The following is a 16433-nucleotide window of genomic DNA, read 5'->3' on the forward strand; positions in this document are numbered from 1 at the left end:
GTTTTCAAGATCACATTATCATAAAATACCTTTACAACACAGTGTACTAATAAAACAGATCAAGTCTATTATATAAGTGTGCAAAGAGCTTGACTTAAATGTTCCCTGTACATATCAAGATAATCAGAAATTAAGGCAAAGGAAAGGAACATGAAGGATGAAAAATAAATTAAGGACAGATTAAGAAGGAAATGCAAACATTTGTTCCTTAAGTATATAGTAATTACCTTCTTTCCACACTTAGTTTATAATAATTAGATTCAGTCTGCTCCTAATATTTTGCATAATTACCTCTATCAGCTGTCACCAACAAGTCTCCAAAATAGCTTTAATGCTGCTTAGCATATATTCTGCAAGTCTCTGATATGAAGATATTCTCTCACTGGAAGTTGGATGATGGTGGTGGAGAGTGTCTAAATGTCTAATACATTCAAAATCAGTGTTTATTTGGTTGACATCTGATGACTGTGAGAGTCTAGTGTAAGCAGTGTAGTTCATTTTCTCCACATTTTTTAATTTAATTTCTCACCTATCAATCTTTCGAGTATCAAACACTTATCCCAGATGCAGCTCCTCATTCTTCATGAACAGTATCAGTAGTAAGTTTGAATTTACAATATTTAATGAATGTTTGGAACATATTTGAGCATTGAGATGGACAGAGGAGAAGTGGATTATGCTGCAAGAGTGATTTTGAGAAGTTTTGTCGATAGTTTTTACTCTGTAAGTGACTCAAATTCAAACAGACCAAGGTCACTCTCTACAAACCTTTACAGTCATCTATAAAACTCGTAGGAGGTGAGTGTTTGATACTCAAAAGACGGATTTGATCTTTCGTGTAATATTAATACAGCTGTTTTTTAAAGCCTACGGTTTCTATGACAACATGAAACTCTTAATTCTATGTCCCAGTGTGTCAGGCTGTCAGGACCGCAGGCTGGAGAATCTTTATCAGTTTTTGAGCTATAGGGAGGAACTCTAACTCCCAGCATGCTCTGTGGAAGTCCCTTGCATCTTCATTTTCTGTACACTTCAGAGCATCTTCTTGATCTAAGGAAGAAATTGAAAAAAGTGGGCGGATGTGAGAGGGTGCAGTGTCGAGTTTCGGGTTCATTTTCAACAGTTTCAGTGACAGGTTCAGACAGCAACCAGACGTATTGTGTTTGTGATTGTGTGAACATGCGTGTGTTCCTCCCATCCCCCAGAGGGCCACTGATGTGAATAGGGGCATGTTCCTTCCAGCATGTCTCCCTCCGTTGTTATGTAAGGATTAGTAATAACACTCTGAACCAACCTGAGTATGCAGTGAGGATCTCCAGCAGTGACTCTGCTTCTTGTGCATCCAGCAACTTCTCTGAGCCACCGCCAACCATGTTCCATAAGGCCTGACAAACCTGGCCTGCCAGTTGCCAATCACCTGCTCCAAGGTCTTTTAGGCAGTCTGCCAGCCTGGTCACAAACACACACACACACACACACACACACACACACACACACACACACACACACACACACACACACACACACACACACACACACACACACGGATACAAATCATATGACTGCAGGGAGAAGGATTCACATGACCGGCAGGTTTGTGAGTATTAGCTCCACTTCGTTGGACGTACATCTGAAAAAGGACTGTGTGTTCATGTTTGCGTGCGTGTGTGCGTGCGTGCGTGCGTATAAAATAGTTTGTTGGTCAAGCTACGTTCAAATTGGCAGTTAGGAGATTCCACTTAAAGTTTCCATGTGTTGAAATTGACTTTCTGAATTGTTTCAAAAAATGTTTAAACTGACAAATCAGCGTTAGTAATGTGAACAAATAACACTGTGGTTGAGTCAATTATTAGCATCTCTTTCATGTCAGTGGTCAAGTCAAGTCGATTTAATTTGTACAGCTCTATATCACAAATGAAGAATTTACTTTAGAATCTGTATGATTCATCAACCTCTGTCCTGATTCCAATAAGTGATAACTCCCTAAAAGAAATAAATACATATTTATTTATTATTTTATAAGTAATGCCCCCTGAACATAAAACCTGTTTACTCCCTGTTGCTAACAGGATACTGCATTTGCCAAACACTCACGAATCTCACTCAGTTTGCTATTAAAGGAATGGTTTGGGTAATACGCTCATTTATTTTCCTGCTGTGAGTTTGCTTTATGTAGAGAGAATGATGTCTGTATGCTGTATGCTAAATATAGGTTAGCTTAGCTTAGCATAAGGACTAGAAACAGGGGTTAGCTTGGGCTCTGTCTTAAAATAATAGTCTCCAACATAAAAACAAATAAAAACACAAATAGTCATTTTTAAATAACATGTTGATTAGTGAGCTTTAGAGGTGCTGTAGAATACAATAATTATGTCAAAATCTATATTCATATTTTTATTGATACAAAGAGGCTCTAAACTGTATTGCACTTTATTTTGATCTCAACATCAGTAGACCTGCTTTTTCATCACCTTTTGCTAATGTTAGTGGAAAGTCTGTGAATTGTCTCTCAGATATTGCACATATGTGGACATGCACAAACAAAATCTTGAGTGCATTTGTCCTTACTTGGTAGCAGTCCCCTCTAGTGAGAGGCTGACCCGGTTGGTAGGGTCCAGAGCCAGGTTGGTGAGGACCCCGCAGGCTGAAAAACACATTTCAGTGCTTTTTGAGTCTAGCAGCGTCACCACAAACTGGTGCACTGAGGGAGAGAGCAGAGAAAGTTGACGAAGTGAGGGAGTGGACGAGGACAAAGCAGGGCAAAGATAAGAGGGAAGCTATCACCAGTCAGCCAGCATGTTTATACTGACTGTAGCTGGCCTTGCAGATAAGTGCAGCCTAAACATGACATGACAGTATGTAAAGGTGCATAATGTACAGGGTGTTGTGTCTAAGCTCTTAGTTTTCTGTTGCGTTACATGCTTAGATAAGATCTGTGCATCTCTACATGAGCTTTTAAAATGTATTTCCTCCCAACTTTCCAGCAAGAGGAAAAGGATGCAGCTCAAACAAAACATGGAGTATTCTCATGTAGATTTTTTTTGCATGTCTGTATGTGTTTGTGTTAATCATAAACCTTTATTTTGCATAATAAAGTCCCGCACATCCTTGGACTGTGACATGTTTCCATAGACACGGGTGGCCTCAAGCATGGCGTCCATGCTGGAGCTGAGCACCAACTTCAACATCACTGAAATAAAAAGAACAAGTGAGCAGAATGAGAGATAGAGAGGTGTTGAGGAAAGAAGGAACATAGTGTAAACTTCATCCTGTCTTTTCTATTAGTGTGTTGCTCTTACACTTAGCCATGATGAGTTGACTGTGTCTGAGCACAGAGCTTTCTTCCTGATAGAAGGACAGGTTGTTGATGGTGGCTGCCACGTTCACCAACAGCTCCTCGCTCTCTTGCACAGACCTCATCTCTGTGTCACCCACGCACACACAAACATAGACACACAGACACAAATCCACAAACAAGCAGAATCAGAAAGAAGAAGGAGCACCACAATTAAACATCATGTTCACAGATACTTTGAAGCAGACTTGTGTCTTTTATCCATAAAATCTTCTTGTGTAAAATTCAGCCAACAGAGGGAGCATCCGCACTGCACGGTCAACTGGAACAGGCCTTAATGCTCCTGACATATTGCTGCTCACCATTCATTATATGAAGTGATGCTCCTAGTGGTGACTAGTATTAACATAATGTGAATTATTATAGTTGGAACTTCTATTCTTTGAAGAATAACTGAATTAACTGAGAGCTCAACATATGTGCGCTGTAAACTGCGCTTACAATGATAATGAATAACCAGTTGAAAGCATTGCTTCCTTTTATGTTGATGAATGAGGGCAGATAATGTAGATTATTATTCCTTGAACAGCCAAGATATGGATTTTTCAAAGTGGCGGGAGCTCATTATCAAGATGCTGGTTTTCATAATTTAAGGGTGCAGAGCATATGTAGTCTACAGTGTGCCTGATACATGCACAAATACTGTTGGGTATTCAGCCCTTTTGCATATTACAGTTTGGCGACACTGATGTGACACTGTAAGATTATCACAAAAGTAGCTGTTATCTGTGGTTAATTTTGGCCCGATGCAGTCAGTTTGATCATGAGCCAACATACAAAGGTCAATGTGACCCAATCCAACCAGCCGTGACACTGTGAGAGGCTTGGAAACCAAGTCTGTTCCTGATATAGCAGCAGATGTCGTGTGCTTGGTCATAAATCGAGGATATTGCGGTTGCACTGTCAACCGGCGCCTGTGTCACACTGAATTTTGTTTCTGGTTCTGACTGGAAATGCCGCTTTGTTGTGCCCTCCTCCACAACCACACACACACACACACACACACACACACACACACACACACACACACACACACACACACACACTTGAAACTCTGTAATGTAAAGCAGTGCGGTCTGTCACGAACTTGATCAAAACAGGACATTGATCAGCCAGGCCTGCTCTTTTATCCTTTACTGTGATTTTCTTTCCTGTCTTCAGTTATTTAATTTACTTCCCATCTTACTCACGGACTCCCCACTTTACATTTGAAGATTTGCCATTTTTTCACTAGTTTGACCTCTTTTTCTGTATAATTCTCTGTCCCAACTGCCATGAGGCAAAGTTTACCAGGCAGGCAGCAGAGAAATCAAGAGTTTCACACACACCTGTGTATCAGTTCAACCTGTCCTGAAACCATCTAACCACATGGGAGAATTTCACACACACAAACCAAGTCGGCTGTGAGATGTGACAGAACATCCTGCACTTGCAGTGAAGCGCTTCGCTCTGTCACACTTTAAAAAAAAAACAAAACAATAGGTAAACCAAAAAGAGGATGTGCTGCATATTGAACAGAAAGCACTGAGAGGAAAGCGAGCGATGGAATGAACAAATGAGGAGTGTGTTTTCGACCAGTTTTGTTTCCAGTGTAAGGGAAGTGGTTGGCTGCCTTGCAGATACTCTGTGTACAATACACTAAACAGCTATTTTTAAACTCATCACAACTCAGAACTTGAGTTGTGCACACTACTTCCTTTGTACGACAGAGATATAATATGTGCAAAAAGGACAAATCTAAGAGTGTTGCAGCCGTAGCCTGCTACTCACTTTACCTCATGTGTTGTCATTTAATTATCATGTTAAACAGTGACTGAAAATTGTTAACTGCTTGTCTCAATAAGCTCCTGGCCTCTGCTCACCAAGTGTCTCCATCAACAACTGAATGCAGGCTGTGTTGTTGGCTAATGCTGGTCCCACAGCTGGGTGGATACACATGTTCGCCAGCACCCTGACCAGCTTCACCAGCACGTCCTCATACTCCTGCTCGCTCACAACCAACGGGGCGGTGGACTTGCTGTGGGAGAGGGGACCTTTCTGTGGGGGTGCGTGTGGTGAGTAATTTCTTTGCTGGTAACTATCGTACAGCTGGAGGAGTGTGTCCACGCAGCCTTCGCACTGGAAGAGCTGCTGCCGAGCCTCGTCACTTTTGGCTGTGAGGTTCCCCAGGGTGAAAAGGAGGCGCACCACAAGGTCCTATGGGAGAGAGGGGGTTATTTTGTATCTGTCAAACATCATCAACATTTCACAACAGTTCCTGTCAATGCAATGCAATGCAATTTGTTGAGGCATTTGATTGTGTTACAAATGTGGCTGAGAGGTCAGACTGCATTGGGTAAAGTTCAAACAGTGTTCAACTAATCCACTTCCACATTTAATTTAATCAGAGCTAGTTACAAAGCCACGGAAGTTATATGTTATGAGCTTTGTGCCATTTCCTGTGTGCATATTTATCATATACATTTAAATTTACAGTACTCTATTCTTAATAAAAACCCTCCCAGGAGTTTGATTGTTGCTGATTAAAAAATTAAAAGTATTCAACATTAAGACCAACTAATATGGGACTACTATATTTTAGATTCACCTGCAGCACTTGGTCTGCACTTTCAAGAAGCACTACTGTCTGTGTCGCTTATTTTCCCTTGAGAGTTAGCACCTGTGTAGATGTGTTTTCAATATTTTCAATGAGTTATCACATGCTTACTGAGAAAAAAATGACAGATAAAGACCTCGGTCATCACACTTGTATCCTGACTCCACTTAGTTAATAGAATGAAAAGCAGGTGAGCTGAGAACACACGTGACATAGGTATGAGGACAGGATGCTCTCTATTTGTGTGGGTGTTTGTTTATTCCCTGTGTGATTAAAACACATGTCAGTCATCTGATTGCCAAAGCCCAACCCCTTTTTCTCCCCTTCACCTATGTTTCACCTCACCATTAGTAAATCTCAGCTGGCAGTTCCCCGATAGCCGAATGGTTACTGCGTCCCTGGTTTGATTCCAACCATCCCTTGGCTGCATATCATATCCATCTCTCTCCCTCCCCATGTTTCCTGTCTGCCTCTTTACTGCTCGCTATATAATAAAGACATAAATGCCAAAAATAAAATCTTTAAAAAGCTCAGTTTTATTTTTTTCTTCGTCTCCTCTCCCCTCCTTCCTTTTTCTGGGCTTATTCAGCCTCTCCTTGGATGATTAAATGTCAAAACACACACATATCTGAGCAGAGAGAGATGGACGATTCGCACAGATGAACACAATGTTCCGTAACTGTGCTTGGACTTGAGGTACGTAAACAACTTGATCTGAAGGTAAACATGCTTAGCGGAGTCACATCATGAACACTGGAAAAGCTTGTCTTCACTTGGCCCTAATACACACGCTCAGGCACACAAACACACAGAGTAGGCTCGTGGACTCACCTGTTTTTGGTGATGTTTGCTCAGCAGTTCTAAAAATAGTTGGTAACAGCCGGGGGTCTGGGCCAGAGCGAGGCGGCACTCAGAGTAAGAGGAGAGTTTACTGAGGAAGAGAGAGGACAACAAATACCAGAGACCATTCAACTCAGACTATGCTGACTAAATATGGAGATACTAAATCAACACTGTTAATTCACAACTAGGCCAGGGCTGGGATCTAACTTTCATATTTTCATTATCATGGACAAGAAATGTAGATATTAGTACTAATACCTAGTAAAATGTCTTTGAACATTTATTTCACATTGAGCACTAAATGCTCTATTTTATTCTTCACACCTGATGAGGAACTAGTGATAGAGAAGAAGGCTCAAGAGCTGGGGAGAGAAAGTGAAGAAGTGAGCTCAAAGAGGGCTTGGATACCTGGTCTTCGGCACAAAGGCACCTTACTGGCCTAAAGACCTGTATTTTGTGTTGTGTGTACCCTCTGAATTAGTATGAGTATGATATCGGTGAGCACATTCAAGCAGCCAGCTGAAATGAAATTTGTTTTTTCATAAACCTATGATTGTTACAAAACTTGTACATTGTACTAATGACACCATTGCCAGTGTTTTCAATATTGATATAAAAACAAAAACAGATGTATAACCACATCTGTAACCAAAAAGTAATGGGGAAGATTGAGAAGGAGAGCGACTGATGCGGAAAGAAGGAAAAACAGAGAATAGATGGTGAGAGCTGAATGATGGTCTGTTTTGATACAGGTCAGGCTATGATGGTTTACTTTAGTGAGCTGAGGAGAGGAAATGGAAGAAATATGGGATAAATTATCCACAATAGACACACAAAGACAATTCTGTGACATATGTGTCAGAGTGTGTGTGTTACCTATATATTCTGGAAATGTTAGTGCATATGTCTCGGTCTTTGTGATGATGAAGCAGCACCTGACAGAGCTCTGGCAGTATAGAAAAGGAGACGAATAGTGGACGGGAATCAGGGTGATCAGCAAGGTTCCTGAGAGTCGCTGTCAGCTGGAGACAAAAAGAAAGAGAATGAGGTCAAAATGTAGGTAAGCAAAAAGAGTGTGTACACATAGACATAGTACCTTGAGTGAGTGTATTTAGGGCAGTATTGCATGTCAGTGTTGTGTTATTGTGGCTAACAAACAATGTCAGTCACATGCTCATTAAGGCTGGCCTGTACAGGACGTCGTACAGCAGAGCCACCGAAACTATTCAGTATGGAAGTTAATCATTGTATCACAAGAGGGAAACAGTAATTTACAACACACGGCAGCACTAAAAGTTCTGGAAAGTCATGGTCTGCTTATTTCCCTCCTCTAACAACATAATGAGTTGTGTTAGATATCAAATGAAGCGTTGGCTCAAGATGTTGGCTTGGGCCGACTTCTGTGGTGAGCAGCAATCATTTTCGGTAGAGTGAAGCAGGGTGTGTTCGGGACTAAAGTGGCCAGGCCAGCAGAGAACATTATGCTCTTGGAGCAGCTTATATACCAGACATAAATAAATAAATAAATGTTTGTGTTAATAGTGGGAAAATCCACATCAGCCAACAAACACAAAAAAGAATATTTAACATTTTGTTGCTTTATATTGACTTTAGTTTTTGCTTTTACTAAAATAGCAATGCTGTTGAAGAAGTATGTATATTGTTTTGTGGGTAGGAGAAGGGTGCCTCCCCTGCTGAGAAGGTTAGAAAGTTGAGGTCTACCAAATATCAAAATTACTCACCAAGCATTTGAAAAGTATCTCTAATAAGCTAACCCTAATAAGCATACCCCTCACACCAGTGTTGGGTCTATGACACACCTGTACAAAGATGTGCCCTGCTATAGTGAAGAACGTGTCTTCAACTATGCAGAGTCTCTGGATGAGTTTCTGAGCCACACCAAGACAGTTCTTGTCCAGCAGGAGTCTGAGGATTGCGCTGTTTCCAGAGAGAAATTTCAGAGTACCGACACAGTACAGCAGAGCTTCTCCAGATGCAGACACGTCCTCACTGCTCAGCACGCCCAGCAATGAGTCTTAACACAGAGAAAATTCACAGTTAACCTCCATATGTTGTACATTGCTTAATAAAGAAATAACTCCAAAGAACTATATTTCAAAGCATGATGCAGAATAGGAAACTACTGAGCTAGATCATCCTGACCTAGAATAGTGTTCACCTATGATAGAGTTGTTCTGGAAGAGGATGTCGTTGCTTTCACTGCGACTCATCTTGAAGATGAGTTTACAGATGTTTAGCAGGTTGTTTCCACTGACACACAGCTGGAGAGAAGAATGCAAAAAAAGAAACTTCATACAACTACCCTTGTGATAGAGACTTAGTGGCAGACATAGTGACACACACACACAGACAACTCACGGCAAGGCAGAGCTTGGCGATGTGCAGGTTGAGCTGGACAGAGTTGAAGTCAATGAGGCGGAACAGTGTTCGCAGTATCCCAGACCGCCTCTTACAGCGTCGGCCGAGCATGTCCCCTTCTGCCAAGGTGCCATGGAGACTGTCACACAAATCACACAGATGGTCCATCAAGCCCTCAGAGCTGCCTGGCATTACAGGAAAGCAGATATTGCAAAAGAAGAAAAAAAAAGTCATATTCAGGGCATCATGTCAAACTTCCACAGAGAAAGCAAACAACCCAAAATGAAACCACCTGTGTGTGTGTGTGTGTGTGTGTGTTTGTGTGTGTGTGTGTGTGTGTGTGTGTGTGTGTGTGTGTGTGTGTGTGTGTGTGTGTGTGTGTGTGTGTGTGTGTGTGTGTGTGTGTGTGTGAGTGTGAGACTAAGAGATGAATTCTTGACAGTATCTACTTCCTGATAAAAAGGAGATGAGAGTTGGACAGCCAGCTTTTCGTTTTTTTTTCTTTTCGGAAAGGTCCCCTCTCCCACAGCAAGTCCACCGCCCCGTTGGTGGTGAGCGAGCAGGAGTATGAGGACGTGCTGGAAAGTCTGCATTTATATAAATACAGATCATGTGTATGTTGTGGTATGTGTGGGTAATATGGTAGAGCTCTACTGCATGGTTTACATTTATTATTTGCATAAGGAACTATTGGTCAGCAGTAAAATAAGAAGCAGCTTTGAGTTTCAATGGTCAAATGCAGGGGAACAATCCTGCAACAGGCAGCTACAATCTTGATGCAGAGGAAGAGAAAGGGTGGAGTCTTTCCTTGTTTTTGAGGTAAAATAAATGTTTTCATTGCATAAATATCAAGGTTTGGTCATTTCTAAAAATGGTTGGCCGCAGTCTCACACTCGACACTTCACTGCAATTTCCCACTGAATCTGAAAGGTGTTTTATGCATGAGCCAGAAGGCACTTGGTACAATAAATATTTAATATTTATCTTTCAAATGAATTTTCCATTAAATTTGTAGAGTGTTAAAATATTTACAGCCATAGATTTCATTTCATGGCTGCCAGACTGCAGTTTCAAGCTAAGACGACTAAGTATGGATGCCAAACATAACACTATTTTGTTTGCCTTTCTGATGTGGTTGAAATGACAGTGCTTTTTCTTCATGCATGACTATCTGGCAGTACTAAAAAATCTTTTCACCAGGTTAAAATAAAATGTACTCAGAAACTGAAAAATGTGGTCCAAATAAGAGAAACTTGCTCTAATAAAGAATTTTGGATTAATTTTAGATACATTCCTCAACCCAAAGGAAGAATGTAATATTGAAAAGTGATGTTGTGAGTGGAGTAAGTGACAGAAACTATATACTCTTTGGGCCAACTGTATGAATCTGGCCAAGGTTATGGCCAGATGCCATGTGTTTGCACTTTCATTGGATTTCCTTATTGCATAGCCCAAACTACCTGCAGCCACAGCCTCCAGCTGTTGGAGAAGAGGAGCGACTGCATTATTCCACACCAGTGACTCTGCATCCTCCTCTGTGCTTGCGGTGTCGTCTCCATTCCCCAACCCTGAAATGTGCAGAGAAAATTGCAGTTTGCCAATTACCACCTCCAAACACAGACGGTGAACATGAACAGCAAGCATGGTTCACAAGTTCACAATCTCAAAATAAAACAGCAGGAAGTCTGATGCCACAATGAAAGGTCACCATCCACAGCTTCCTCTGATTAGTTTCTGCACTGATGTGAAGTAGTCTGTGTGTGTGTGTGTGTGTGTGTGTGTGTGTGTGTGTGTGTGTGTGTGTGTGTGTGTGTGTGCGCGCGTGCGTGTGTGCAGGTGTGTGCGTGCATGTATATTTATGCATGCAACTGCTTGTAATTTCACACACCGTGCACCTTTTTTGGTGAACATTTGCATACCCCTTTGCTTGGTGTGATGCAGGAAACTGTGGTTGCCCAAACCAACAGCTCTCTCAGCTATTGGCTGGCTGCCTCGCATGGTGGAAATTAGGCCCTTAGCAACACACCCGAATCAAAAACTGTCACTCAGCAAGACTTGCTCAGTTACATTGTCAGAGGTGTGTCTAAACAAACATTTGTGGGCTCAGGACTACAGACAGTGCGCTTATATTTGCATGTTTACGTTGATTTCAGTTTGGCTTTAGGTATCTTTAATAAAAAGGGACATTTGAAGTAAAATTACTGAGTGGTTGAGTGGTATATTACATCTGGTAAAGTTGTAACTACAGTTTTAATTTCTACATGCATTTCTACATGCTGCACAAAATGTACCATGCTTTGAAAAAAGATTCATTTACTATATCTTGACAAACCTGTTCTCCATCCTGCTCTGCACTCTGTGGGTCTAACGCCTGGGTCAACACCAGGCAACATTATTCTACTGTTGGGACAAAGAAACATAAAAACACAGAGGCTGGTTACATCAGATTTCACAGATGAGACATATGTGACCACTGACATGCTCATTTTGACATTAAAAGAGACAAAAATCAGAAGAAATAAAAAAAAAATAATAAAAAAAAATCGTTGTGTCCAGAGCACACTGTCATGACAAGTTGCTGACTTAATATTCTGTCAACTAGGTGAATTCTCCTCAAGTGCCAGTAGGTGTCCCTGTTGCAGCAGAGGTTTAATGTTGTGTACCTGCACAAAAAAAAAAATGGTTTATGCGTGTTTGTGCCTATAGCTTTGTGTTCACAGGGATACATATGTGTGTTTGTGCCTGTGACTACTTGTACGTTTTTGTGTGTTTATTACTTCTTACATCTATGCGACTGTGTGTGTGCCACTGTGCATCACAAACTGCAGCCCCCAACAGACAGGAACTAAGATCTTAGCTTTGTGGGCAGTCTGGTTAAAACTGTTCATGCTTTGTCACTGTGAGCTGACTCCAGTCTCACCACCTCCGTGCAGTAACAGTAAAGTGCTCCCAAAAACACGCCCTGTGTCACGCTCTTCTATGTGTTGTGGCTTGCCCTCTGCATGTCTCTGCTGCATCTCACTCTCGTGCATGTCACTGTCAAGTCTGCTCGATTCCACCCACTGACAAAGAGAATGACTCAATGCTACAATAAATCCTGTAAACATGACAAATAGCGTGTTTGTGACAGTAACAAGTAGCAATACATAAAGATAAACAAGGACACCTCAATCACTGCTAGATTTACTTCATAAATCTCAGTCTAAAGAGTCAATCACATCAACATTTTATTCTCATATTATGGGAAAGTTTAGTCATTGCTTTATAAGACAAACATTATTATGTTACTAGTACTGTCTTAAACTTCTGCAGTGCCGTTTATACAAAAGGTTGACTGTCAGGATGGAGTATTTCGTCAAGCTATTATACTCCTATGAGCTTTATTTAATGGTATTGTTGACAGGTACGAGATGGAAAATGTGTTTTGTTCTCAGTAGAACATCATCTGAAAGTGCTTGATGACACTAGTTAAAAATCTCGTTTCTTTTTCTCAGTTTTGGGTACAAACTTTTGGGTACACGTTTGTGTACTATATAGTAGAGTGTACTTTCACTTTGATTGAGATTTAATATTTGGCATAAGCTGGCACACAGGACATGTGTAGTAGTGTAGTGTGTGAGTGTTGGCCGAGGCATGTTACAGTGAATGTCAGAGAGGGGGCTTTGGCTCTGTATGATAGGATTAAGAGCCTGATAATAAGGCCTCTTTGTGTGATACTGCATTCTCTGAGACATGACCTCATCCCTGTCTTAGGCCTGGCCAGTGCACTGCAGTCACAACACACGCTGCTGCCAGCCTTGCCCAGATGGGCACCCAAATCTAATAGAGAGTCATTTGGAGCTATAAAGCTCCGGCTTATTGGAGAAAAAGGACCTAGTGGATGTCTAATCTCCCCTATCTTTATATCTCATCCAACTCATCATATTAATGTCATTCTCTGTCTATTTCCACTTGCAGTTAGTGTACTTCTGGTTTGACTATCTTTGTGATTTTTACTGTCTATCTAACGTGCCAAACGTGCGTAAAATAGTCCATAGCAGCACTAAAGAACAGTTCTTCAAAACCTCTGACCTAACACTAATCACGAAGGGGAAGTCTTTAGGCTTATCCTTTATCTTTAATCATAAAGTGACCACAGTCTGATCTCTTGGGCAGCCTTTGTCAGCAACAAGTTACACAAACATTGCGTGTTAACTTGACTTGTGAGGGAGGAGGCAAGGAGGGTGTGCTGCGGGCGATAGCCCAGATTTCCTGTAAAAGTGTTTTATGGTCGTTCCCCCCTCTATAGCCCCAGCTGCCCCACCCAATCGATAGGCGGATGGATTGTAACGACAGCCCCCGACCTCACGCCCAGAGTTATGTCCCTCGTGCTGACACACAGCTGATGAGGTCGGCAGAAAAAAGAGCTTTTAGCCTCTCTGCACTGTGAAGGTGTAAAAGCTGACACATGATAGTAATGACAGATAGAGGCTGTTTCACTGGGAATGAAGCTTGCCAAGAAGCTGGATTTAACTGTGACCAAGATATAGTGTACAGTGTAGTATGGGGGTTTAAAATGGGGTCGAGGGTCTCAAGTTGAAGAATTTGTTTTATTTATTAGTTAGTGAAGCCATTGCTGGTCTAACTGATGTCAAGTATTCAGCTGTCATGGTTGGTTGCTGCATCTACATCTTTTTAAGGCAGGAGATCCTGTTTCTTTCATTCGGGTGACGCATTGGGCCTTTAAGGGCAAAAAAACCCCATTAAAAATCATAAAGATATTATTGTCACTTAGGCATTTCCTGTTATACTTTTCTTTGAACTTATCAGTAGTCTGGATAAGTTAAGATCCAAAACAGAAACACAAAAAGGACATTAAAGACTCTTTGAATCAGACATGCTGTGGCAATGCTAAGAGTGTGAGAAATGCAAGACAGTGTATTTAGTGAAAGGCAAAAACTGTGACACACAATCAACTCCATCTAGTAATGGCTACCACTGCAACCTTTGTCTGCCAATAAATCTTCAACTCATTGTAGGACTGTCACTTTGGTCAAAAAGAGGGGGGGGGGGCTTGGAGGGCAAAGAACAGAGAAGGACAGATCACACAGGTCAAGTACAGGAATGGAAAGCATACCTTTCACTTGCTGTTCTACGTGGGCCAGGTTTGTGGGGACCGCCACGGACCTCTGTGTGGTCGGTAACAGCGAGTCCTTTGGCTGACAGCTGCTTTTGTCCAGGGCCTGGCTTTAATCTCTCTTTCACTAAACACGTAGAAAGGATGTGGCAAGAGGTTGTTTACAAGTTGCTACTGAGTGCTTCTGTAACGTTTCTGCTTCTTTCAGCGGCTAAAAGGACAAGTGTCAAATCTTCAGGTCACAGACACTAGTTCAGTCAGAGCTTTTGAACATCGTCATCATCTTTTTTATTGTTCTAAATAGAAGAGCAGTTTTGCAAGCAAAGGTTTGAGAGAGAGAGAGAGAGTAGTCATTTGCCACTCAAAACAGTCAGTAAATTACGTTTTTCACTTAGCTCGACCACAGGGAATGTAAATCAGGTGTAATGTCAGCGTGTGAATGGCTCCATTCATTTCCCTTTGAGAAAAACTGCTCTAGCACTACTGCCTGCATGGAAGATTTACAGTGATGCAACGGCTGAAATAAATTGTGTGGGTTTTTTTGGGTTTTATTACCTGTTACCTAACAAATGTACTCTGATACCTTGTGCTGGTGGCGTTTTATTGTTAGCCCAACACAGATGGTAGGCCACTATGTGTCATACATTCAGTAACTAAACACATTTTCTTTGATCTTTTCTCCCTGAATCCAAACTTGCATCAATATTTTGTCCTTCCTTACCATCTGTGTGTCCCTCTACAGGAGGCAGCGTGGTGAGAGAGCCAGCCCTGAGGAGGCGTGCCCGTGCCCCTGCCAGCCCCCTCCTCACTTCCAGTGGGTCAGTGGGGGGTTTGGGAAAGGCCTTGAATGGATCCTCAGCATCACAGGGGACTGGAAACTTTGGCTTCTGGCACAGCACAAACACACATTTACAGCTTGAATTAACAAAAGAAAAGACTTATGTCCACAAAGAGATCCTATAATTATAGTTGTTCAGTGATTCATATTTTTAATCTCATATATTAACATTATAATACCCTTCACTAAAACCGGATCAGATAAAAGAACACCAATCCTGATTCTTAGCTGGCATACAGAGGCATGTATACTCCTAATCCTATTTTTCAGTTTTCATGGTAACACTCAAAACATTAGATGATGTAAATGTTTATCTGAGCTTACTAATACACCACAATCTGAATGTGAAATACTAAATATCATACACAGATGTGTGAGTTAAGGAACTTACATGGTCCAGAGGAGAGAGGCGAGTCCCTGAACCTGGCCTGGAGTCAGGAGCATCAAAATTTTGTGCATGTAGGCTGTAAATTGAAAAAGGTTAATTATTTCTGCAGGTTACATGTGACATATAATTGATTTCAGAACCTCGGTCGGTGGAGTTTGTGACAAACCTGAAGGTAGATGGAGGTCTGTTGTCACAGTCTGTGCGAGCAGAACTCTTCCCAAAAAGTTGCCTTTGTCCATCTCTGGGAGTAAACGGTCGCTGGGTGGATTGAACTCGCAGCGAGTGTCTGGCTTCACTGACTATTTCTGCACTTGTCTTCCTCAAAGTGTTGCGTTGCGGGATGAATGGACTGCAAATCTCATGTTTCCTCTCCATAGAGGCCATTTAGGCCTATGTGACATTAGCCGATACAGTCTGTAAATGACTTCAGTGGTTTTATTTCATTATGCAAGCGGTTACAGGGTGTATTGCTGATGGGAAACAGTTAGAAATATGAAAAATACATTAGCATAATGTCACAACAGAAAACGAACAGTAGGTGTAAAATGTTTCTGAGCGTAGCAATAGACATGATATGATGATAGGCTACATACCCGAGACGACAGAAATAGGCTATGTTAACATGGGTGTATTTGGAAGTGTTGCAAAGGCAATAGATATGACTGCTTTATGGTGATGTTAGATTTCACATCAATCAATATAATGATGGATTTATCAGCTATTTCATTTGTGGAATTAACCAACATACATGTAAAAGTATGTTATGCATTAACAATTAATACACGGATTTTTCAGAAACATAATTCACAATATATCATTAAAGTAGTATAAAATTAGATTTACTGTGATATTGGTTTTATCCAGCATGGCAAAATAGAATGTTTTCAACTACTTGACACACACACAGTCCCTGATTTC

General features: G+C 41.3%; 1 protein-coding gene across 1 annotated transcript; it reads right to left on the minus strand.

Annotated features, from left to right (window-relative positions):
- Positions 1 to 916: 916 nt before the first annotated feature.
- armc2 (armadillo repeat containing 2) lies at positions 917 to 15978 on the minus strand. The gene is made up of 17 exons (XM_062436944.1): positions 15682 to 15978; positions 15519 to 15591; positions 15011 to 15176; positions 14290 to 14416; positions 11506 to 11573; positions 10634 to 10741; positions 9174 to 9358; positions 8974 to 9076; positions 8615 to 8829; positions 7671 to 7816; positions 6783 to 6882; positions 5218 to 5551; positions 3300 to 3422; positions 3077 to 3190; positions 2569 to 2701; positions 1295 to 1449; positions 917 to 1050 (listed from the first exon to the last, which is right to left on the minus strand). The coding sequence occupies exons 1-17, from the start codon at positions 15897 to 15899 to the stop codon at positions 917 to 919; spliced, it is 2502 nt and encodes an 833-aa protein (XP_062292928.1). The 5' UTR covers positions 15900 to 15978.
- Between the last annotated feature and the right edge of the window lie 455 nt (positions 15979 to 16433).

This window comes from Scomber scombrus, chromosome 17 (assembly GCF_963691925.1).
Source record: "Scomber scombrus chromosome 17, fScoSco1.1, whole genome shotgun sequence".
Taxonomy (NCBI): domain Eukaryota; kingdom Metazoa; phylum Chordata; class Actinopteri; order Scombriformes; family Scombridae; genus Scomber; species Scomber scombrus.

What these genes read in the sequence shown, in the direction of transcription:
- armc2 (XM_062436944.1), bottom strand. Translation starts at nt 15,899, where the DNA reads ATGGCCTCTATGGAGAGGAAACATGAGATTTGCAGTCCATTCATCCCG. An exon ending in CCAGAACAACTCTATCATAG is followed by an intron (nt 8,830 to 8,973) that starts GTGAACACTATT and finishes CTCTGTGTTAAG; the next exon opens with ACTCATTGCTGGGCGTGCTG. An exon ending in AACATTTCCAGAATATATAG is followed by an intron (nt 6,883 to 7,670) that starts GTAACACACACA and finishes TCTCTTCCTCAG; the next exon opens with TAAACTCTCCTCTTACTCTG.